General features: G+C 38.5%; 3 protein-coding genes across 15 annotated transcripts in view; 1 reads left to right on the top strand and 2 right to left on the bottom strand.

Annotated features, from left to right (window-relative positions):
- Positions 1–4,666, bottom strand: part of LOC136852576 (uncharacterized protein DDB_G0283697-like) — a 45,554-nt gene extending 40,888 nt beyond the window's left edge. The window contains exon 1 of the mRNA XM_067127386.1: positions 4,569–4,666. The gene's annotated coding sequence lies outside the window, so the exon portion shown is untranslated. The remainder of the gene's footprint in view (positions 1–4,568) is intronic.
- Pa1 (PTIP associated 1) lies at positions 1,579–18,071 on the top strand. 12 transcript variants are annotated; one of them, XM_067127396.1, is made up of 5 exons: positions 1,588–1,696; positions 3,078–3,157; positions 4,229–4,329; positions 14,280–14,433; positions 15,200–17,821. In XM_067127396.1, exons 3-5 carry the CDS (start codon positions 4,257–4,259, stop codon positions 15,396–15,398), a joined length of 426 nt encoding a protein of 141 aa, XP_066983497.1. In that variant the 5' UTR covers positions 1,588–1,696; positions 3,078–3,157; positions 4,229–4,256; the 3' UTR covers positions 15,399–17,821. The 12 variants fall into 12 exon arrangements, with proteins under 12 accessions (XP_066983492.1, XP_066983488.1, XP_066983497.1 ...); XM_067127393.1 differs by having other exon boundaries at positions 1,589–1,696; positions 3,078–3,150; XM_067127388.1 differs by having other exon boundaries at positions 1,590–1,696; positions 3,078–3,211.
- Positions 15,638–25,743, bottom strand: part of LOC136852575 (uncharacterized) — a 101,572-nt gene continuing 91,466 nt past the window's right edge. For both annotated transcript variants that reach the window (XM_067127385.1, XM_067127384.1), the window contains exons 13-14: positions 16,696–16,839; positions 15,638–16,211 (exon numbers count right to left, since the gene is read on the bottom strand). In XM_067127385.1, the coding sequence (XP_066983486.1) occupies positions 16,050–16,211; positions 16,696–16,839 (306 nt within the window). In that variant the 3' untranslated portion in view covers positions 15,638–16,049. The remainder of the gene's footprint in view (positions 16,212–16,695; positions 16,840–25,743) is intronic.

Below are 25,743 nucleotides of genomic sequence, written 5' to 3'. Positions count from 1 at the left end.
CGTTGAGCACTGTGTCGGCCTGTAAGATTTCGTCCGTCAGGTCTGCCACTCTGAAGTGGCTCTCCACCCTGCGCAGCCACATCGATGGGTTCCCCTGCATAAAAGGCGGCAGCTTTACGGTGAGGGCGGCCCGCGATTGTGCTGCCCGGCCGTCGTGTGTTTGGGGCGCTGGTGTGGAGTTGTGGGAGGGCCTCGATGCGAGGGCGGGCGCGGGTGTGATGGGAGGTAGGTAAACCTCCGAGTCCGCGTTTAACTGCATGAAGGAGGGGATACCCGCGTCCATGCTCGCTCCTTTGATCTCTAACTGGAGTGAGGTACTCGCGTCAGTACTCACTTTCGTGCGCCGTGTGGTTCCGCTAGTGACGCTGGTGGGGTACGCCGACGAGAGTCAGCACGCTCAAACGCTGGTTACAGCGCCGTGTTTAGGCCGCTAAGAGCGTTTTGGAGGAATCCTGGAGCCAAGACTAGGTCGCCGTGTCGGTCCGTTAATGGCTCCGGGATACTCCGGGGGTCACCACTGTAAGAGGTGTCAAAGAAACGAGCAGGTAAAAGTTACTGCTACTTTATTACAGATCCAGGCAGTTTATATAGCGGCCGACTGGCGCCGGGCCGCGAAAGACAATGGAATTGACTGTGACCTGAGGTCGAAACAATAAACAATAATATGCAGTGAACGAGTACAATTTACAATACAAAACATACAGAACTTCAATATGGATACAGTCTTGATGCCTGTGAATGAAGAAACATATGATACACAATGTGTGACATTTGTATAAATACGTATAAAGTAAAAAATGGTTAAAAATGCGTGACCTGGCACGTTTTAGGCGTGACTGAGTTTGAAGAAAATGGGAAGTCACCAAAGAAAACATGCTCAGCGGAGACTTAATTAATGGCGCCGCCGAAACACTACGCTGGCGCCGATGTGGTGACTTTACGCATTTTTTTTTTATAATACAACGCATCAAATGCACACCATAACCAATATTATCTACCAATAGTGTTTTTTTTATTACAACATAATCAGTTTTAAAAAGAAAGAAAAAACAGCAGTTTTGTTCCACTCAAGCTTCAAAAGCACTCTGCGAGAAATTCTGCACTTCACTAAAGCTCTGAAAAAGCCAGTCGGAAATTAGTAGATCGGTTGGTTTAAATTATGCCAGCCTTGTGCCAGCGCAAGACCTCTCCCTAAGGCAGCCTGTAATAAAGGAGCTGGATGACTGATTTGGACAGGAATCTGTTCAGCCAACGATTTACATTAGGAATCGAAAAACTACGCTGATTAGCAGAGCCAAAGTGAACATGCTAGACCTAAATGACAGGAAAAGGTTACCGGGGGAAGAAACTAAATGTTTATATGGTGAAGAGGTAATTGACAACCTTTAACATTTTCTTATTTTATTGCCCACCACATAACAGTATGAACTCATTTAGATTCATTCCGCAACCATATCTGAAAGATAAAGACGAGCTAATAGCTAACATCTCACCATTCTCAGATCTGTCTAGAGGGGAAATCGAAAACAGAAAAGAGTTTATAAAAAATATATGGTACCATAGAGAAAATAAGAAAGCACAGCTACAGGCAAAATGGAACCAACACGAGAACCGTTTCAGCGGCAAATACTCTTGACTACTACTAATACTACTGCTTGCCTGAAGTTAAACAGATACCATAAACCCAGAGACTTAGGTAATTAATGTTATGGTGTTCTGCATAACTCATTTACCGTAATAAAATATAGGAAACTTCTTCTACCACCGATAATTTGTATTCAAGTGATGAAATAGGCCTCGATACAGGGTTGACTTTACTGGATATCGGGTAAGTCTAGGACGAAGAACTTACTCCGACCATTAGCCGAATTGATTTTGTGGTTAGGACAACATAATCTAGGCTTCTCCGTAAGGGTGTAGTGCCGTCAGTGTATTTCATGCGGTGTACTGTAGGCATTACTCAAGGTTCTTTGCAGCGTCCCTTCGCCCCTAGCTGCAACCCTTTTAATTCCTTATACTAGGCCTATAGCCTACCTCCATTTGCCTTATACAGTATTCTTTTTTTCTCACCCGTACTGTCCACCCCTCCTAATTATTGTTTCAACATTATTTTCAGCACAGAATGACCTCACAGGTCCCAGTGTTTGTCATCTGGCATAAATTTCACTTTCCAATTCCAGTAATCTATGCTGACGTCAGACTGTATAGCCTAGGTTGCGGTAATTCTATATATTAGCTCCGCCCCTGTTTTTACCTTTTCAGTTGGTTTTTTCTACACTTTTAGGGGTTCTAATACTGGCGGTGCATCTGTTTGTTGTCGGCCAAGTGGAACATCCCTTCGCTGTGTTTAGTACTGGCCCGGTGGGGGGTTGGGTACCCATACGTTAACAAGTTATTGCACTTGCCGGACGGGATATGAACCGTTCGAAACAGACGTACCCGTGCTCTGTCTTGTGAAGATCGCATATGGAAACCCCTTGTTGGATGGACTTCAGGGGTTAATTACAGGCTAATTACACTCGAGTGCCAAAAATTAAAGGTAAATTCATAATTAGCAGCCAAAAAACTGTAGGAAAAGTTAAGTTAGAGGGCAGTCGCCGCCGTGGAGCTACTATATAGTTCTACCTTGCTTTTAAATATATAATCGAGTACAGATGTCAAATAGGTATAGGGTATTTGTTTACTTAGAACCAGTATTGCATGTTGGACATGAAAATATCACCCTCCTGTGTTTAAATGTGTGTTTTGAGTGCTCCTGTTGGTAAAATTATACTGTACATCCAGACTGCCTCTTAGGCTACACAATATTTTTCTTGTTTGTTTTGATGGTTTTTGCATGTTTCATACCATTATTGTTTTTGGAAATGCTTAGTTTTCTACATTTTTTAAAGCTAAGGTCATTGTTTGGAAGCCTCCAGCCAACATAAAAAAACATTGTTTCCTGTTAGTTTTCTTGTTTTGAGTTATTGTCTTCGGCAAAACTATTGTTTTCCGATTGTCACTACCTCAACATAACCCAGCAGTGTAGGTGACGCTACTTTTTTTAACAGTCATTTTTTTAACATTTCTGCTTTCAGTTTGGGCGTGGCGGAACAGCGCTTCAAGCCTTATCCGCATTTTGAAAGATTATTGGCAAGCTCGTATGATCTGGCAAGTGGTAATGTTGTGCTGCACATGCTAGGGGTTACAGAAAACAAGCGATGTGAGGAAGGTAGTAACAGGAAATGATGTTATATAGCTCTATCGTATATTGGTAACTTTTCAACATTTATCAGTCATATCTCCGAAACTATTAATTAGCGAATGGAAAGAAGGGGGTGTTTTGAACTCCTCTCATTGCGTACTACCTATCTGTGTGGGTTTCATAGTTGGGTTACAGACCAGGTGAAAAGCATAATAATACCCTTTGTCATTAGTTTCATTGGCAAATGAATACTTTTGGATAGTGGACCCCGCCTTCATACCCTACGCTTTTGGGGGCCAATGTGGGAAAGGGGTTTTTTGGGTGGGAGATTACTCAAAACAAGTGAAATTTAAGGACCTTAATCCAATTGGTAGTTCTCATTCAGATTAAGGTGAGTTTAGCCTGTGGAATGTTTCAAACCAATATTAGCACTAGGGTAAAATTCCACCAAATACTGGATAGTTTCCTTGAGAGTTTTTGATGCAAATACGAGGAGTTTGGCATTTCTGCCTGGAATTGGTGGTTAGGTGTGGGCTAGCCTATTCCAAGTAAAGGAGCAATTGCAGACTGGGGTTTACTGTATAAGTATGTATTTTGAAAAAAAATTGCCAAAAAACTGAGGTAGTTTATACTGCTACCCAGGTAGGTATACGTATGCAATTTGATCAAAATTGCCATAGAAACTTAGTATATCCTATCTGAACTCAACCAATCTCTAGCTTATGTTCAAGAATACTCTTGTATAAAAGGCTCTTGTTTTTATACATAGGAAATATAAATTGCTTTTAAAATTTTTCTTTTTGTCACAAATTTCATTGTCATCATGATCCTATCTCATGGTCCTGGTGCAAAATGAAAAATGTGGGAGTGCAGACTACCTCCAGTTAACTATATTGCCACCAAGTTTCAACTGCTGTTTCAAGCAGGCACTGGAAATACTCCTGTACAATAACCGTATGCTTTGCATATTTGAGAAAGTTCAAATTATTACCTGAATAATGTTCAATATTTTCTTCAGTACAGTAATTCCCAATTTATTTACAGGAAACAGATCAGTCTGCCAACATAAATAATGAATGAAGATAACTTTCAAGTGGAATGCAGTGATGAGGAAGTTGACAAGGCCTTTTCAGTAACACCAAATGGTAAGCTCATTTTTATACCATATGCCAAAATCATTCTGAAGGCCCTTTTGAATGTTTCAGACAAAGCAGAATGAATATTGTGCTGTCTGGCAATTCTTGAGTGTAAATTCCTCACTGAACTGCTGTTGGTTATTATGACAATCTAAAGATCTTTGAATGTATTTCAATGTATTTCTGCCCAGTTTGGCAAAGTAATTTTGTGGCGGAATTCAAAACCACAAAAAAAAACAGTACACAACACTCACCCTGGTCCTCGGTTGCTGGAAGATGGAGTAAGGCGTCCACGGTCGCCAACACAGCACACAAAACCACACAAACCAAACCAAAACAGAAAAACACACGACTCACGAACATACAGCAACAAGAACAGCACACTAACAAGGAAAAACAACAACTCTGCATCAGCACACAAACAAACTGTTTTAGACCAAAAAAAACGACTGACCAGCACTAGCTCTGACTCAAAACTGCCTCCAAAACCGAAAAATCCTCACATATATTCCACAGACAGACAGCGCCGTAAACAAACTAACGACCTCATCCCTCTTCCAACAACCGAAGCACTCACTAACGACAATTACACTCTCTCTCTCTCTCTCTCTCACAAAACGTTGGGAAATGCTAAATAAAAACAAATTTATTCATCCCTCTATAATTTGTTAGTGCTATTACTATCTAGTGGGGTTAAATCTGTCCAGCAAAGAATTTAGCCTAGGGTGTAATACAGTATTGGTGAAAGTTGAGACAAACATTCTTATTACTGGTGTTGTAGTTAAGCATGGATTAATTTCACTTCTCCAAATCAGTGTGAGCATATGAACCTTTTGGGTGCAGAGGTGGGGGGAGGGTCAAAATCTGTTTGCGCTAGAACACTCACCCTTCACTGACTGAGCAGAAGTGCCTACCATCAATTTTCTTTGATCGCTTTGTGTAACCTTATATACCTTGTGTGGCATTAATGAAATTTGGTGTCATTTTAAAGCCAAAGAGTGTATTTTCATTGTGTGTTTAGAAATAACAAAAAATAAGAAACAAACATGACATTTTTATAATAAAATAAATTTTCATATATACTTACCAAATAATTACATAGCTATAGTTTCTACTTTACGCAGCAGCTCGAAATTCAAAATTCGCGGTATCGCGCTTTTGTTTTGGGTGTAGGTATACTGCCCCACCCACTTTCTGGGAAGAATAGGTACAACATAACTAAAGAGCACAATTCGTTCATGCTCTATGTCCATGAGAGGGGAGGAGGGAGGGCTCTGATCATGTAATTATTTGGTAAGTATATATAAACTTTATTTTATTATAAAAATGTCATTTTTATAAGTAACTTATCAAATAATTACATAGCTGAATCCCACATTGATTGGAGGTGGGATGAATGGACATATACAGTACTACCCCAAAAAACTCTGATATGGAGGAGAATTTGGAATAGAAAGTTAGCTAGCATCTTGAAATGCTTGTTGTAACCTGACCTGGTGAGGGAGCAACGGCAGATGGGTACTGCCTCTGGTTGAAGCTCCTCTCGACCTGTATCAGCATGGCGGTAGAGCCAAGGGTCGCCTCGACTTGAGTGGGTGCTTTGCAACGTGTGAGGTTAATCGCAGGTTGCAAAAGCTTACAATCCAAAAGGGTCACATAAATATGTGTATATGCCCTTGCCCTGGGCACAGTACAGTAGAACAACAAAGACCAGATAAAGTTAACCTACACCACCACGAAATTTTAACCAAAGCCATAAAATACAGATTGGTGACACTCGTGACTCAGTGTTCACCAGACTTCCCAAGAAGTGCAACTATCCTTATTCAAGGAGAGTGGATAGAGGAAAAGAAGGCCTTCCTCCTGTCCTTCATTCCCCAGTACCATGCCAGCCTCGAAGAATGGACGTAAAGTACTGCACTGCATTTTTTGTACACTTTTAATATCCCTTAAGTAGAACATGGCAAACACTGACTTGCACCTCCAACATGTTGCTTGCAAAATTGAAGAGAGACAGATTACGTCTGAAAGCCAAAGACGTTGCCACGGCTCTTATTTCATGAGCCTTTACTTTACATAAGGGTAGTAAATCATCTTGAACTCCTGAATGTGCTTCCAAAATCACGGATCATAAAAAGAATGTTAATGCATTCTTGGACAAAGGACGGCTGGGGTCTTTCACGGAATGCCAAAGAGTCGATGCCGAACCTCTAAGGTTTTTGGTTCTTTCAAGGTATACGCTCAAGGCTCTTACAGGACAGAGGGCTTTCTCTTGATTGGATGGACCGAGTACTTCAGACAGGCTCTTGATTGAAAAAAGAACGAGGCCAAGGGTTAGTCGGGTCCTCATTCTTGGCCAAAAAATCCAAAATCAGTAAGTATACGGCATTGCCTTGTGAAAAACCTACCCTTTTATCGATGGCATGAAGCTCACTACTCTCCTGGGTGTAGCCATTGCCATCAAGAAAAAGGTATTCTTCGTCAGATTCAGAAGTGACGATGATTCCAAAGGTTCAAACGGTAGTCCTGACAGCCATTTAAGGACCACATCCAAGTTCCAAGCGACTCCTAAAGGTTTTGCTTGCTTACTAGTATTAAAATGTTTCATTAAATCGCTGATGTCTTGTTTGAAGACAGGTCTACTCCTTTATGTTTAAATACTAAACTCAGCATCGCTCTGTAACCCTTGATGGTAGATGTTGCGAGTCCTTTCGAGGTTCTAAGATGTAATAGAAAATCTGTGATTTGGGTCACAGACGTTTGAGAAGAGGAGATATTTCTCTCCCAGCAACACTTCTGAAAAACTGCCCACTTGGCTTGGTAGACTGCAGTAGAAGATCGTTGCCTACACTTAGCAATAGCCTGTGCAGCCTTCCTGGAAAATCCTTTTGCTCTGACAAGCTCCCTGACAGTCTGAAGCCTGTCAGAGCGAGAGTGGATAACCCTTGATGGAATCGGTGAAAGTGCGGCTGTTTGAGAAGATTTCTCTTCAGAGGAAGTAGCCTTGGGAAGTCCGTCAAAAGGCTTAGTAGATCGGGGAGCCACTCCTTGTGTGGCCAGAAGGGAGCAACTAAGTCACCAACACGTTGTTGTGTGTGTTGAACTTTTTTAACACGTCCCTCACCATGCTGAAGGGAGGGAAGGTGTAAAGGTCGAGGTCCGACCAGTCCTGCAGCATGGCTTCTGTTGCCCATGCTTGCAGATCCGGAGCTGGGGAACAATACAATGGAAGACGATGGTTCCTCGACATCGCAAACAGGTCTAGATGGCTTTCACCACAGCTTCCAAAGGTCGGTGCACACCTGTGGATTGAGTGTCCACTCTGTCGGTAGAACCTGTTTGCCACGACTCAATTTGTCCGCAAGGACGTTCATTCTCCCCTGAATGAAGTGGGTCACTAATTGGGTCTCTTTGCTTCTTGCCCACAGAAGAAAATCCTTTGTCGTTTCGTAGAGCTAAAAAGAGAGTCCCTCCTTGATTCTTGATATAAGCCAGGGTGGTCATGCTGTCCGAACAGACTGCTGCTGTCTTGTTGAAGGTTTGCATTGCAAAATGCTGAAGTGCTTAACCCTTTAACGCCGACTGCACGTATTTTACGTCGACAAAAGTTGTCTGTCGGGTGCCAAGTGGACGTAAAATACGTTGACTACAAAAAGTTATTTTAAATATTCGCGGAAAAATACTTATAGGCCTCGTTTGCAAAAAATTTTAAATCACGCGCCTTGAGGGATGCTGGGAGTTTACGGATCACGCTGTTGTTTTTGTTTACAAGTGTGACCCAGCTGCGCATGCACGAATTTCTTTCTTATCCCAAAAGAAAGCATCAGCTAACTCTGCTGAAAATCTCAGAAATTCTTTAGTCACTGTGTCGTAATTTTTGTACCGTTTTCTATTAGCCTTTACATAAAGTTTTATATATAAAAATGTGTGCAATTTCATGTATAATACAACAAAAAATAACTCATGGTTGTAGCTTTTATCAATTTTGACATATTTTCATATAAATCACGATGTGCCAAAATTTCAACCTTCGGTCAACTTTGACTCGACCGAAATGGTCGAAAAATGCAATTGTGAGCTAAAACTCTTACATTATAGTAATATTCAATCATTTACCTTCATTTTGCAACACTTGAGAAGCCTCTAGCACAATATTTCGATTTATGGTGAATTTTTGAAAAAAACTTTTTCCTTACGTCCGCGCTAACTCTGCTGAAAATATCAGAAATTCTTTAGTCACTTTGTCGTAATTTTTGCACTGTTTTCTATTAGTTGTTACATAAAGTTTTATATATGAAAATGTGCGCAATTTCATGTAGAATACAACAAAAAATAACTCATGGTTGTAGCTTTTATCAATTTTGACATATTTTCATATAAATCATGATAAGTGCCAAAATTTCAACCTTCGGTCAACTTTGACTCGACCGAAATGGTAGAAAAATGCAATTGTAAGCTAAAACTCTTACATTCTAGTAATATTCAATCATTTACCTTCATTTTGCAACACACGAGAAGTCTCTAACACAATATTTCGATTTATGGTGAATTTAAAAAAAAAAAACTTTTTCCTTACGTCAGCACTAACTCTGCTGAAAATCTTGTAAGAGCCTGACGCCGTCTCTTCCAAACACGTGTGTGTTCGTGTGTTCGTCGTCCATCGGAGTGGACAAGACAACAAGAGCATCTTGTTTTCTTTCTCTAAAGTAACGAGATTTCAACCATACAATATTTCCGTCTGTTTCTCCCTAACCATTGTTGTCTTGATGTATGTACAATCACCACTACTTGCATTGCCATGCAAGCATTCTAATCAAGTACTCATAATATTCCAACGAATCTTCTGTATCAAACTGTGTGTATGTTTCTGTTTGTGAAGATGCCAAGCGTCTCGCCACTCCGATGGACGATGAACACGTGAACACACGTGTTTGGAAGAGACGGCGTCAGGCTCTTACAATCTCAGAAATTCTTTAGTCACTTTGTTGTAATTTTTGCACCATTTTATATTAGCCGTTACATAACATTTTATATATGATAATGTACGCAATTTCGTGTAGAATACAACCAAAAATAATTCATGATTGTAGCTTTCATCAATTTTGAAATATTTTCATATAAATCATGATAAGTGCCAAAATTTCAACCTTCGGTCAACTTTGACTCGACCGAAATGGTCGAAAAATGCAATTGTGAGCTAAAACTCTTAAATTCTAGTAATATTCAATCATTTACCTTCATTTTGCAACAAACGAGAAGTCTCTAGCACAATATTTCGATTTATGGTGAATTTTTGAAAAAACTTTTCCTTACGTCCACGCCGCTAACTGCTGAAAATCTCAGAAATTCTTTAGTCAGTTTGCCATAATTTTTGCACCATTTTACATTAGCCATTACATAAAGTTTTATATATGAAAATGTATGCAATTTCATGTAGAATACAACAAAAAATAATTCATGATTGTAGCTTTCATCAGTTTTGAAATATTTTCATATAAATCACGGTAAGTGCCAAAATTTCAAACTTCGGTCAACTTTGACTCGACCGAAATGGTAAAAAATGCAATTGTAAGCTAAAACTCTTACATTCTAATAATATTCAATCATTTACCTTCATTTTGCAACAAACGAGAAGTCTCTAGCACAATATTTCGATTTTTGGTGAATTTTTGAAAAAAAAAACTTTTTCCTTACCTCCGCACGCGCTAACTCTACTGAAAATCTCAGAATTTCTTTAGTCACTTTGCTGTAATTTTTGCACTATTTTATATTAGCCGTTACATAAAGTTTTATATATGAAAATGTGCGCAATTTCATGTAGAATACAACAAAATATAACTCATGGTTGTAGCTTTTATCAGTTTTGAAATATTTTCATATAAATCATGAAAAGTGCTGAAATTTCAACCTAGGGTCAACTTTGACTCTACCGAAATGGTCGAAAAATGCAATTATAAGCTAAAACTCTTACATTCTAGTAATATTCAATCATTTACCTACATTTTGCAACAAACGGGAAGTCTCTAGCACAATATTTCGATTTATGGTGAATTTTTGAAAAAACTTTTTTTTATGTCCGCGCGTTACGAATTCATGCATCATTTTGTGATAATATTTTCTCTGTGTTGCTTTGATCGTTTTACAATTTGTTATATACCAAAATCATCGCAGTTTAATGTACAATACAACGAAAATAAAATAGCTCATTAGCTTTAACCGTTTTGCTCACAGCGCGATTTGTATACAATTATATATGAAATTTTTTTTTGCGCTGTCATATATTCCAATATTTATACATGATAATGATATTTTTTTTCATTTCTCATGGTTGCATACTAAACTTCAGGCAATGAGAAAAAAAGGAGCCAAAAATGATTTCTTAATCTTAAAAACTAAGCGTGCTGTGATTTTTTTAAAAAACTCATTTCCGCTTTGGCGCTAACTCCCAAACCCCGCCGGCATACAGCAGACACATTTGTAAATAGAGGCTCGGCGTTTAAGGGTTAAAGGCAAAGTGTCAGAGGATTTTAAATATTTTTAAAGTTTTAGCTCACACGTCCTCGGGTACAGACTGTCAAGTACTTTTAAGGTTGCATAAAGCTCTGGTTTTATCGAAATTGTTTTACGTGTGTGAAGTATACTCTTCTGCAACCCCCAGCAGGTTGAAAATGCTTGACTCTATACATCATGCAGGCATTAGACTGGCCACTGGTGCTTTCAAGACCTCACCAATCAAGCCTGTTGGTTGATGCTGGGGAGTTGCCTTTACAACTCCATCGCCAGTCATCCATCCTTCGCTACTGGTATAGGATGCAGAGACTTCCCAGTTCTCAAGCCTTTCAAATTACAACAGCAAAAGACAGTTTAGGCACTGTGAGATGCATCCTAAATGTCCACAACGTGGCACTGCTGATATCAGTAGATAAGAGGTGCTTCCTTATAAAATGTCAGTAACCCTGCCATGGAAATTAATAGGAATTTCATTTTGTAAATGTTTTTATGGTTTTAAGAAAAATATGACAGATATAGAGATCCGTTTCATATTTATGGAACACAGTGAGGTTCATAAGGATTCAACTTGTGTATTTGGATTTGGAGTTTTTAGTAATAAGTTTTGCACCAAAGGTGCGCTTCCTGTTTTAACATCTATTTTTAAGGTAGAGTTGCTTGGGATTTTAAATGCTATTGAAAAAGTAGCAATTATTGATGAAACAAACTTTACAATTTTTAGTGATTCTAAGAGTGCATTACAGGCACTCAATGTTTTGAACTCTACTAACCCCTTGGTTTTAAAAATTCAGCAATGGGTGCACCTATTATTATACAAAGGAACACAGATTAGTTTTTGTTGGGTTCCGGCCCATGCTGGTGTGCATGGAAGTGAAGAAGCTGACAGATTGGCCAAAGCAGCAGCTCTAGATTTACTCCCAAGGAAGTGTCCACTTTTATATAATGATTTCTTCCCAAGCATTAGAAAATTTATAATTAATTTGTGTCAAGAGCACAGGAGAAAATAAAATGAAAGAAATTACAGATGTTATATTTCCTTGGGAGTATGGCAGTATGCCTAGAAGATGGGAGACTGCTCTTTGCTGCTTAAGGATTGGGCATACTCACCTAACACACACCTTTTTGATGGACGGGGAGAATCAACCTTTTTGTGAGGATTGTCTGGTCCCCTTGACTGTGAGGCACTTGCTGGTTGAGTGCCCCAGTCTTGGTGATATTAGAAGCCTTTACCATTCTGAGGCTCTTGATCGGGATGGCAGGTTCATTGCCAAGATCCTTGGAGAGGATGTGGTGTAAGATGCCAGTGGCATTTTTAGATTTATTATCGATGCTGGTCTTCTTACAAAAATATAATATTTCAGTTTTTTTATATATCTGTTTATTGTATTTATAGTATTTATGCTGTTCATTTAATCGATATTGGCATCAATGACCCAGTTGTCACAATGCCAGATAACTCAAAATTGTTCATTCATTCCCCCGTGCCTCCTTAGGGGTACACTGGGCTGAACCAGAGCTGCCTTCTTGCTTGGCATGTGCAGGGTCTTGGGATTGTGTGTACTGAGCACTCTCAAAACAGGTCCTTGTTTGGTCCTTCAGCCTTTTATGTGCATGGTTCACCACATGCTTGGGAGTTGCGTTTGCAAGGCAGTGTGTTTGTGCCCATTCCCTTACTCCTTCCACTAGCCCAGATACTACCAAGTATAAGTTCCTCGTTGGGCGAGTCGTTAGAGTTGTGGGCTAGCACTCACTAAGCCCGAGTTCGAGTCTCTGGCCAGCTAATGAAGAATTAGAGGAATTTATTTCTGGTGATAGAAATGCATTTCTCGCTATAATGTGGTTTGGATTCCACAATAAGCTGTAGGTCCCGTTGCTAAGTAACCAATTAGTTCTTAGCCACGTAAAATAAGTCTAATCCTTCGGGCCAGCCCTAGGAGAGCTGTTAATCAGCTCAGTGGTCTGGTAAAACTAAGATATACTTAACTTTAGCTAACAAGTATAGGGAATGTGTTATGTCGATGGATTCCTTATCCACATGGCATTCAGATGGCAATGCTGTCAGGTCTTATGGTGTTTCTCCTATTGCACAGAATACTGACCAGACACTGAGAACTGGAATGGGCAAGGGAGCAGAAACAATAGATTTCTTCTTACCTCGCTGGAGAGGAACCAGCTCATGCTTTTGGGTGATTACATTCCTGAAGAACCTCAACAGTCCTAGCTGGAGTAGCATTTCTGGGAGAATATTTTGCTCATTTGTGAGCATAAGAATCTCAGGGAGGGCTCCCCGGCTCCACTGCTGGCCACCATCTTGCTGATTGAGCTCACCCTTGGGTGTGCTCCTGAGGCAAGACCATCAGTCAGGTTGGCCTGGCTTCAGGTTGCTCTTGGTGTCTTGGGCCAAGTGAATGCTTCGATGTGTGGGTCAGGGATTTCTTTGCAGTTCAGCAGATCAGGTAAGCTCCTCCCCTGCAGCTCAAGGGCCAGAGGACAGAGACTACTCTTGCATTGGATTTGTCAGTCTGAGGGCATAAGAATGAGCTCCCCTGGAGAGACTGCCAAGCTTGTGCATCCTCTTTGGCTTTTGAGGTTAGTGCCATTGAGTCTGTTGCGATGGCATCTCTCTAGGCTATCTCATGACTAAACCTCTGATTGAACATATTGGCAGACTTTGTGTGATAGGTGTCTTGCCCAAGGACAAGCAGGCCAAGTTTCAGAAATTATGAACATCAGAAGGAAAGGCATTGACTTTCCCAGTGCACTAGAGCTCTGACCTCTTGGCTAACCTTGCCTTGAGAAGGAGAGACATGGTTTCATCCATTTTCTCTCATCAGGTTTCCCCTGAGAGCGCTCTAACTTAAAAACAGCTCAGTGTTGGGCTTTCTTTTACTATGTCTGTTACTTGGACCATCCTGTGGTGGGTTTCAGTGGCTCCTGCTATGGATTACCAACACTATCCTTTGAATGATTTGGACATGAGAAATGGTAGTGGATAGTTGGCTAGAGAAGCAGTAGATATGGAAGTAGTAGAATGGAGGCATGTAGGAATGCCAGGAAGTCAAGGAAAGGAGTATAAATGAAGTAGAAAACTCCAGGACATAAAGAGTGGGGAAAACGTTTCTGATTCAACCCCATAAAGGGAAAAGCCAACATAAAATTTATGATGATAAATTATAACCCATGTTTTTCTAAAGTATTCAGTAACATCAATGAACCTTCAAAATAATGGAATTCATTTTGGCTGTTTGCTGTATGTTAATGCAGGATATTTAAAGTATGAATTGATGTCTTGCTCAGTTTGCTTAGGAGATGAATATGTGAGTGAATTATAGCTTAACAGCAGCACTTTTTTGACCCAATATGCAATGCCAGTGTACAAATTCATGTTGTTATACAGCAACAATATATACTGTATTTGATTTTTTCCTAATATTAGTATGACTTTTCAGGGCTAGAACCATGTCCCTCAGAAATCATAAGATTGTATGAAGCTGTGGCCAAGGATGGTAGTATTCCAATCACATGGAAATGGGAGCTTGGAAGACGACCACCAACACCCTCACAGAATGACTCGGAAAGTGAAAAGGAAGAGGAGGAAGCAAAGTATGTTGAGCAATTGTGTTTTACTTCTTCGCAGTGAGTTATATGTTGTAAGGCTTAAACCTCTGGATATTGATGAACATTTGGCTTGATTTCTATAATAAAGAGTTTTCAAATCTTCATCAGTATCCACCAGAAGTTAACAAAGATAAGTGGTAGCCCATTGGTTGTTATAAAATTTCATTAAAATCCAGTCACTGGTTTGCATGTAATCCTGCTAACAGACAGAGATAGCAGACCAGAAACATAACGTACTTGGCAGAGGTAGCAGTGTTTCAGTAACGTACTTGGTAGAGGTAGCAGTATTTCAGTAACCTACTCTGGCAGGGGTAGCAGTATTTCAGTGAGGCCAATATAATAGATTAGAATAAGACAGAAAAGATTTGGTATAAAATACCTTTTATACACCAAAAAAAAAAAAAAAAAAAAATTACTAACTTTGTAAGTAAATGGGTGTAGTGGTCAGGAGTATGAGATTACCAGGGCTTTCATAAAGTGCAAATAGATTGACAATTGGCAGGAAGTTTGGGAGAATAATAGAGGAAAGGCATTTATTTTGCAAAAGACAGCATGTGGATGACCATGTGTTCTTATGTAAGGTGAACTGGAATTCCAGGTGTTGGATTTATATACACAATATCGTTATTCCCATAAGATTGTTTATTTTGAACATTCTTACTACCGTACAGTATACCTGTATGTTTGTCAGTCATATGATATATTGAAACCTTTACAGTATAGCTATTTTTATCCAGTACTTTACTTTCAGAATAGACACATCTGGTTTTGATTTTGATGAAGAACTTTCAACTGTAAGAATAACTCCACGAAGAACACCAGGTACTTCTGGACTGAAGGGTAGTGCAAAGAAAAAGACCACTAATTTTGAAAATATTCTTGCAAGTGTAAGAAGACGACAAAAATTGGAAATGAGTGAGAAGAGTGGTAGCAGGAAGGATAAGAAGTGAAAGCTATTGAATATTTAAACATTTTTATACTTTAACTATTTTTGCAACTGATCCAATCTGTATTTAGTCTAAATACTTTATTTGAGCTTAAGACTTGATTGGGTATTGTAATATTAAGTAATATAAATAATTATATTACTTAATAATACTCATGTATTCATGTGAGAAATCAAAGTATTGAGGTTGACTGCTATGGACAAAGTCAGCAGGAACTTACACAGCTATGAAATAAAACAAAGTTAGAATATAAAATTATATTTGTCTCTTTTTTATATAATACATTATGGGCTATAGAACCTTACACCTAATTGCATTGTATGTTGATTAAAATTGGATAATATCCAGGAAGTATGAAGACTGAATGAATTTCTACATTACCAAGTAATTGGATTAATTACATTCATTGCTAACAGCACCAAAGGCAAGAGACAAGTTATTCAAACTCATGTACATTTCATAAAATCTGATCTAATAAAGTTATAATGATTACAAAAGTTGTTCTTTGTACTTAATAAGACACACATAAGATAAGAACACTACAACTGCAGTTGCAAAGCACTGACTTCAAGAATGTTAAAGTAGAATTCAGGCAGTGGTATGGTACTTCACTGTTTCTAATACAACTTTTTTTTAAGAATGAAAAATATGAAACTAAAATCCTTCAAGTTCTCCCTGATTATCACCAACATTATATTTCACCCAATCTAGAGCAGCTGGTGCTGACAGCATTGAATCTGAAATGGCAAAGGCATCGCAAAGGGCAAGAGCATCTGATGCCAGGGCTCGGCATAACTTGCGAGAAGTTTCTGTAACCTAGAAACAGAGGAAAATGTTAATTTGTTTAACTCAAAAAACCACCAATGTCCTAAAAGTTACTCCACAATCTAGTGACAATAAAATAATATAGGACTAAATGTAAATAGGATTCTTTCCTGAACAGCTAACTTAGTAATATTTTCATTTAAACTTAGAAAATTGTCAAAAGCATGCAGATTAATTGCTATAATTATTGAAAAACTCTGCAAAGGATTCTAATTTTGAAAACTGAATATGTTTAATTACTTCATGTAAATATATTGTACTGAATATGTTTAACTGCTTCATGTGAATATATTGTCACTACTGTATAAAGACAGTACAATATTAATTTCACACTTGAAAGTATTTTAGATGGTTACAAAATGCAAGTAGGGTCTCCAAACTAAATATTCTCATTCAGCCTAGTGGAATAAATTTGAATTCAAATACATTTTGTTTTACATAATCTGACATGATTAAAATACAAACAAATACTAACCTGAGCAGCTGTTTCTTGGGAGACCAGGCCATATGCAATGAAATCTGCCATATTCTTTTCCACAATATCAACCAAGAACAGATGGTGCATGAGGGTCAAAACTGGGCGCAAGCTAGGTTCACTCTTCTCAATCACTAATCCAAACTGTTGAGAAACACCAAATTTTCATTTGCTTTTAAAAAAGCTTGGAACACAGAAATAATCTTTAATTTTTATAGATCTAAGAAAACAAAACCCTTAACTGTGCCAAAATATGAATTTTTTTCTTTGTACAATGCTCTAGCTCAAAGGCATAAGCTAACAGTTAAACAATTGATACATTTGTATGTGATGGAGCTTTAATTGAGATGGGGACTTTTTCACCTGACTGCTGTACCAGTGGGTATGCTAAACAACTGGAATTGTACACTATCAGCCTTACAAGTAACCAGTTCAAGGGCACAATCATATTGTACAATTTTGGACCCATACCCAATGTCAAGGTTTTCCTAGATATAACTAGGTAGACTAACAAATGTCACTAGTTTCTCTAATTGTTTCCCATAGCATACTGGCTAACAGGAAGTAATTATTTACTGTATTCCTCAGCTTTGAAGATACTGTTTTTTTCCTGAAACAAGTCTCAGAAATTTACCGTGCCTATCCAAACCCCAAAGGAAGGTCATCTTTGCTAGACAGTAATCAGAGCTCCTGTATATGACCTCCGATCTCTGAATGTAGTGTACTTAGTTAACAAGTAAATAAAGAAAAATATATACAACAAAAAAAATATGGCCACAAAAATTCACTCTCATATCGACAGAGTACGGTACAAGTCAATGAATGAATAATAACTTAAATGTTATACATCAATATTAATGGTACTTTCATTCTCCTCATATGACACTGACTCAAAGGGAACATTAGAAGAACAGAGGGTTTACCAGTAAATCACACTAGCAAGACTGTTAGATTCAAATGTACTCTTGTGTTACTAACAATTTTCTGGTTTTGAAGATTATAAAACCATTTTATATTTTTAATATTGCATTGAGTGGATGCTATTTATTTTATGCTACTTTTTTTTTATTTGTGATGTCAGTTCTTGTGGCATTTTTAAAGTTTAACTGCATAAAATGTTATTCCATATGTCTTATTATTTCTGCATGTGGAATTTAGTTTTCCTCTGTCTGTGATTAAACATATTTCTGTTAAGCCTTTCTCAAAATACTGCACCAGCCATAGCCCCATCTATTTGCTTCCACTGAGAAACTGTTTGGCAAGAAAATTTCTGTTGAAACACGGTGAGCAGTTAATACTGTACAGGTTATTTGGTAATCTGTTCAACTTCAGAAGAGCTTATTAAATATTAAAATCAATGAACTTGAAAGAAGAAAGGATTTTAAAATAAAAGAAGAAAAATTACAGTGATCATGATGCTGTATAAGCTGAAGCCCAAATACTTCTATGTATTAACAGATGAATGTGTGCAGCACACCCGTGAAAAACAAAGCCTTCAACTCGGAAAGTGGCGCAAGCTTATTACTATTATTTTTTTATTTTGCTAGTCAAAATTGAGGTGTCTCTCCAATGCCAAGAACAGTATATATAAGAAAGTAAAGAGTAACTTTTCAGCATCCTATGAGAACATTGCTAATTTTAACTATCAGGACTTGAAAAAACCGTTAAGATTGGCAGGATTGCATAATTTTTGCTTATCTTGGAAAAGGCTATAAAAAAAAAAAACCATAAAATATGAGGAGTTTGGATGGAAGGACCTCGGAAATCCTTGGTAATTACAGAAAACCCCACTAGATTTTCTCTAACCCAAATGTCTTGGTTATCTTAGATAATTTCCATGTTACTTGAATGAAGAGCATATTTAGAGAGATGTGGCTCAGGATGCAGTTTCAAAGAGAGAAACAACCATGTACAGTGCCTCATGAGTAGCTCTGCTTTGTTCTTATTGCTGGTTATGAGCTTTCCACAATTAACCAATAAGGGAAGAAAAACAGATATATGAAGGATTTTCATTTGGTCTAGAGCAATGATGAGGTAGTATTAGTCTGTTCCCCTACAAATATATCGAATGTTAATTCAACTGTTAATGAGTGCACATTAGAAAATTTAGTACTGCATAGCATCATCATAAAAATATTTATGTATCTGTAAAAAGAAAATATAACTGAAAATGTGATCACCTGTTGAATGTTAATTTTTTTTTATAATTAAAATAAATAATCAGAAAATGCAACCACAAATCAAAACATCAACTTTCCATTATAAAGAACATCAACAACTCAACTGTCAGGAATAATAAATTGTGTTTTAATATGCATATATACAAATAACATACAAAATTCAGTTTCTATTGTAAAATCTGGTAAAGGTAAACAGTTTCAATGTAACAAACTATTTAAGGGGAGCGCCGATCGCCAAATTTCAAGGAATTATCGATTTTTAGTTTGTTACAGTTTTGGACTAGTAGATCTCTAAACAAACATGTCCTGAAATATTGCTAAATAAAATTTTGAAGTGGGTTTTTTTACATTTTTGTTCACTGCATTTACTGGCAGTTGAGCGGCATTGAGCAAAAAATTGTTGCAGACTTTCTGTATGACTTTTTAGGTGAAGTGAGAAATATCAAACTTTCTGTATGACTTTTTAGGTGAAAGTGAGAAATATACTTTACTTTCTTACTAAAATACATTTTACCAACGATAAAAACTGACCCTCTCTCTCAAAAATATCATATCAGAGTAAATATGTATCTATGTTATCTCGATATCTTCCTGTGAGCATCAAATTGTCGTACAACGTCTGTATGACTTGCCAATTCTGGATAGTAGAAAGTGAGAAATTTACTTCAGCACTCTACTAAAACTACCCATTTTCTATAAGAGCTTGTTCATTCTATAAAAAAAATATAAAATCAAAATAATATATATCTATGTATCTTGATATTTTGAACTCATCACAGTCTTATCACAGATGTACGATGGCAACTAATATGCATATAGTATTTTATATTTCTTGACATATTTTTACTGTGTATATTCGGAAATATGAAATTATATAAGTATGTAACAATTCCAAACTGAGAGTCGGGTTTTACCAATAAACCATCTCGATTTGTGTGTGGTTCTTGTTCAAGTGATATCCTACTGCTTTGTGACACATTTCCTTTTTGGATTTTCTTATTGTGTAGTACATTCACGCAATTCCATTGCCATAAGCAAGAGAAGTACCACCCTTATGAGGGAGAAATTTGAATGACTGTGTCTCATAAGTTTGTTACAAGAGAGGCACGAAGCAAACGGGAGTTGCCTCGTCTGGGATAGCAACAACACCAGAATGCCCATAGCTATGATAAGGATTTGTCTTCCTGTGTTCGTGATATTCAAATTAGTGATTACTATTTTTAATAATATAATAATTATAGAAGACCAAAAAGCCCGATTTTACTGCAGTGAGTTGTCGTCTGACTCGTGACTTGTGTAGGCTTGGTTGTTCAGCGTCTGTTTACTTTATCCTTGCAGTTGTTTGTTTATTTGCCTCTCCAATATCTGAACAGAAAACATGTACAGTGGTAGCGTATATAGGTTATGTACAAAATTTATATTGATAGCATATATTTTTAGAGGCTATGAAGAAAACTTGAGGGTGAATGTAAAACGATGGGAATAAACCTTTATATATGTATATATTGTTAAGTGGGAAACCACTTCCAAAGCAAACCCAAGCTGCCAAACTGCCCTGCATCCCAAAATAACGTAATTTCATACTAAGACCTAACTGAGGAAGGGTGTGAGAAACTCAGCCCCTATGTAAATTTCTCTCCAAGCTCCCCTTTTTGGTGCATCTGTTCATCTTTTCTAAAGACGTGGTGACTGCTTGAATTACCTCTTTTCAGATAAAAGGCGAATGGAGACAAAGCCTGCCGAAAATCTGCCAGAAAGGTTGAGTTCCCCATAAAAACTGGCAAACATGGGTTGCCAGAAGTCACCAGGATTTGAGAAAGATCCTAACATAGAATACGAGGGCACGACCGCCATTCTTGTGACGACAGTGACCTCTGGGAGGAGCAAGAAAATAAGCCCGAGGTCATATAAGGCAAGAAACAGCAACGCCCACGTTCTATGGACACGCTATATTTATTCCTTTTGAGAATTTTCCCCTTTTTTCTGAGAACACACCAGAGTCATTCACTTATGAACCTTGTTTACGTTTTCAGAACATCTTAAATTCTCTCATCAACATTCTAGGACACACCAGAGTCGTTCACTTACAAACCTTATTTACGTTCTTGGAACACGCTGAGTAGTTCCCTTACAAACCTTCACAAATTAAGTAATCATATTACTATTTTTTACTCATTACATTTTGAGTTCTGAGAACCCCTTCAATTCGTTCAATTAAGAACCTTACATTCAAGAACCTGTTACACTCTTCATGCTACTAGTACCTTATTTAAAAGAATGTTCTTCAAACTGTTTAATAATTACACTCAACTAAGAACCCATTAAGCTCTTCAAGCTATTAGTACTTCATTCAACAGCACGTTCTTCAAACTATTCACTAATTATGTTCAACTAAGAATACATTAAGCTCTTCAAGCTATTAGTACTTCATTTAAGCACGTTCTTCACCCAGCCTACATAAGGAACTGTCCTTCGAACCTGCGAATTATGTTCAGTTGGGATAATATAGCCTGCTCTCTGTAAAAACTTCCCTCGACGCCTCGGCAATATAGCTTCTTACCCTGATGACATCACAGCCCTTGTCACCACTGGGAAAACCATGGGGCTCAAGGGCCAAGAACTGCTAGATTGGGTCAATAAAAAGGAGAAAGAAAGAGAAGCCAAGGAAGAAAGGGAGAGGTAAGAATGAGGAGCCAAGGAAGAAAGGGAGGGGCAAGAAAGAGAGCAAGCCAGGCTAGACAGGTTAGAGCAGGAAGAAAGGGAGAGGCAAGAAAGAGAGCAAGCCAGGCTAGACAGCTTAGCTAAGGAAGACCGGGAACGAGCCCATAATAATAGACAAATTGGATGATATATGTAGAAATCACAAAGACTGGACTATACTCCTATCCGGAGACTTTAACTTTCCTTTTGTAGATTGGAGAGAACGAATAGGAGACTGTGGTTGTATTTATACATATAAAAAATGAGAGTAATAGTAGCGCAGAAGATAAGAGGCAATTTGAAAAGCTATTAATATGCTACTAGAACATAACATTCAGCAAATAAATCACCTGCCAACAAGAAAGGATAATATTTTAGACCTAGTATTTGTGAACGAGGTGAACTATATTAAAGAAATAATACTGTATAATACGAGTATTTCAGACCATAATGTCATAGAATTAACAGTCTGTTCCAAAGCACATAAAAACAGAGATAAGCAAGATACGAAACAATGGGAAGATATGGAAAATACAATTTCTATAGTAAGAATATAAAATGGTCAGAAATAAATGAAGAATTAAACAAAGACTGGGAAAACATATTCGTAAGTGATAATATACAAGTAAATACGGATATATTGCATAAAATATTAGAGAAAATAGTGGAAAAATATATACCAAAGAAGAAAAGTAAACATCAGTCACACATACCAAGAGACAGAAGGATCTTGTTCCAGTAAATCAGAAAGTGGAAAAAAGGTCTTGTAAAAGAAAAGAATGCATGGAAAGTGATGGAACTAAAAAGTAAGAAAATGCAGAAAAAAAATTATACAATCAAAAGAAAATGAAAAACAGGACTTAGAAGAAAAGACCCTTCAAAATATCAAGCAAAACCCCAAAATATTTTACTCGTATGTGAAAAAGATGAATAAAAGAAGAGTAGAAATAGGCCCTCTAAGAACTGAAGGGCGATTAACAAAGGAAAAAAAGGAAATATGCAACATATTAGCAGAAAGATATAAGATAATGATACAGGAATAAGAGATGAAAATAGTGAATATTTATCGGACATAGATATTAATGAAGCCGATATTGTGCAGGCTATTAATGAAATTAAAAATGGATCAGCAGCCGCACCAGACGGCATCCCTGCCATTCTGTTAAAGAAAGTAGTTCATTCTATCGCAAAGCCGCTCGCAATATTACTAAGACAAAGTGTAGATACAGGCAAGATTTATGATAAACATAAATTAGCATATATTACCCCTATTTTCAAAAGTGGATCAAGACTAGAGGCAAGTGACTATAGGCCTGTGAGTCTAACATCACATTTTATGAAAGTGTATGAAAGGGTAATGAAGAAAAATATAATGAAACATTTAATGACAAATAGTTGTTTAACATAGGAGAACATGGTTTTATACCCGGAAGAAGTACACAAACCAAACTGTCAGTCCACCATGAAAACATATAAAAATATGATAAACAAAAAAGACACATGTGGTTTACCTAGACTTTGCAAAAGCTTTTGACAAGGTAGACCATAATATATTAGTGAAAAAAATTAGAAAACATAATATTGTGGACAAAGTAGGAAGATGGATGAAAGAATTTTTGCAAAACAGAAAACAGATAGTGATTGCAAACGATGAGAAATCGGGTGAAGCTAAAGTAATATCCGGTGTGCCACAAGGTACGGTGTTAGCTGCACTGCTGTTTGTTATTATGATTGCAGACATAGTAATGTTAAGGGCTCGGTAGTGAGAAGTTTTGCCAATGACACAAGAATAAGTAGAGAAATTACTTGTGATGAAGATAGGAACTCGCTACAACGAGACCTAAACAAAATATATGAATGGGCAGAGGTAAACAGGATGGTATTTAACTCTGATAAATTTGAATCAATAAATTATGGTGATAAAGAAGGAATGCTATATGCATATAGGGGACCTAATAACGAGACAATCACAAATAAGGAAGCAGTTAAAGACCTTGGTGTGATGCTGAATAGGAATATGCTATGCAATGATCAAATAGCAATACTATTGGCAAAATGCAAAGCAAAGATGGGAATGTTGTTCCGGCACTTCAAAACATGAAAAGCCGAACACATGATTATGCTTTATAAAACGTATGTCGTAGTCCACTTGAATATTGCAATATGATATGGTACCCACACTACCAAAAAGGATATTGCACAAATAGTGTACAAAGGTCCTTTACAGCTAGAATAGAAGAAGTTAGGGACCTTGACTACTGGGAAAGACTACAATTCTTAAAATTATATAGTCTCGAAAGGAGAAGAGAATGCTACATGATAATACAGGCATGGAAACATATAAAGGAATTACCGAAAACACCATGGAGCTAAAAATATCAGAAAGAGCAAGCAGAAGTTGATTAATAGTGACCAAAACTATACCAGGAAAACTAAGGAAAGCACACAGGACATTAATCCACTAGGCACCAGTATCGATAATGCAGCGTCTATTCAATGCCTTACCAGCTCATCTGCGGAACATATCAGGAGTGAGAGTAGGTGTGTTTAAGAATAAGCTTGACAAATACCTAAGCTGCATCCCAGACCATCCAAGATTGGAAGATGCAAAATATATTGGAAGATGCATTAGCAATTCTCTGGTAGACATCAGAGGTGCCTCACACTGAGGGGCCTGGGGCAACCCAAATGAACTGTAAGATCACCATGTAAGATCATGGCCGCCCAAGAGGTCCGTAGCCCTGCAACCACGCCTTCACCGTCCTATGTCACTGCCGCCAGCTCCATGATGTCAAAATGGAATGACCCAGAGCCTGAGGCCTGGCCTGACCAAGTGGAAGAGGTCCGCAGGAATTTCAAGCCCCAGCCCGCAGAAATCTCTATGCTGCTGTCAAAACATCTGGAGGGAAAGGGTCAAACCGCGTTCCGCGCCATCCCATTAGCAGACCGTGGAAATCTTGCAGAGGACACCCAAAGGAGGCAGGTCAAACATGGGCCAACTGGGCGTGCCATAAGTCCCAAGCTCTCAAGAAGTGGCTAAAATCCTGCAAAGCTACCTCTACGGAGGAAACAACATAAACTTTTTGGCTCGAGGACTTCCTACACTATGCCCCTCCGGCCCTCGCTACTTACCTGTGACAAGAACCCTCTGATGCTAGAGGAGTGCTGCCATTTGGCAGATCACTGGGACAATCACCATCCTACAGCCAGTTCCTGGGGCCGTAAGATTTGGCCCTCTTCCCCTACCTCTGGTCAGCCTCCACAAGAAACCTGTGTGCGGCTGTTGTAAAAAAACCTGGGCACTCCACAGAACATTGTCGCTCAAAGGCTGAGAATCAGCCAGAAACTCCTGCTAAGTTCCCCAATGAGATCATGACAAACCAAGCCACATCTGGCTCTGGAATGAACAACAAAGGGCCTGCCTCCTCCAATGAGATAGTGCCACACCGAGACTACAGCAAAAATTATTGCACCACTTGTCAGGTTCAAGGACACTCTGCTCTATGGGCAAAATGCCCTAGTAAAACAAAACCAACCGTCATTGCTTTGGCAGTGACAAATCCAAAAACCTTAGGCCCTCCAGCCAAGGACCCTATATCTGCGGCATATCCCAGAGGTAACTACCCCGCCTGCCAGGTCACAGCATTTGATGACGCGCGCAAATCTCCCTCATACGAGAAGATAAGGTCCCCTATGGGGCCACCATTGACAGACGCAAACTTATTACAATGGAGGGTATCAATCGAATGAAGATGATTTTTCCCACCATCAAGCTAAGGATCACAAGACCTCAAAGATAAAAAATCTGCACTATTGCAGTAGCTACTTACCTTCCTGGAGGTTATGACCTCCTTCTGCGACAAAACTTCCAGTACCCTTCTAAGTTACTGAAATCCAGGGGTCCTAACCCCTAAACAAATAGATAAAAACCAAGAGTCCTCATGGACCTGCCTTAAACCCAGTGCCAATGCCACTTGAGTGCCCTGAGCAGTGCCAGGCTCTGACTGTCGAGCCCTTAATAAATCAAATTCAAGTGCCAGTGCCCAGGCGCACCCTGAATCTCCCCCTAAGGGATCCCAGTCCAGGTTGCCTCTCCTCCTCTGGCTTGGCACCGCTGCCAGTGCCGATGTGAGAGCCAATCCACAGTATACTCGGGTCCCCTCCGGAT

Source organism: Macrobrachium rosenbergii, chromosome 25 (genome assembly GCF_040412425.1).
Source record: "Macrobrachium rosenbergii isolate ZJJX-2024 chromosome 25, ASM4041242v1, whole genome shotgun sequence".
Classification (NCBI taxonomy): domain Eukaryota; kingdom Metazoa; phylum Arthropoda; class Malacostraca; order Decapoda; family Palaemonidae; genus Macrobrachium; species Macrobrachium rosenbergii.
This window is presented reverse-complemented; position numbering and strand designations above follow the sequence as displayed.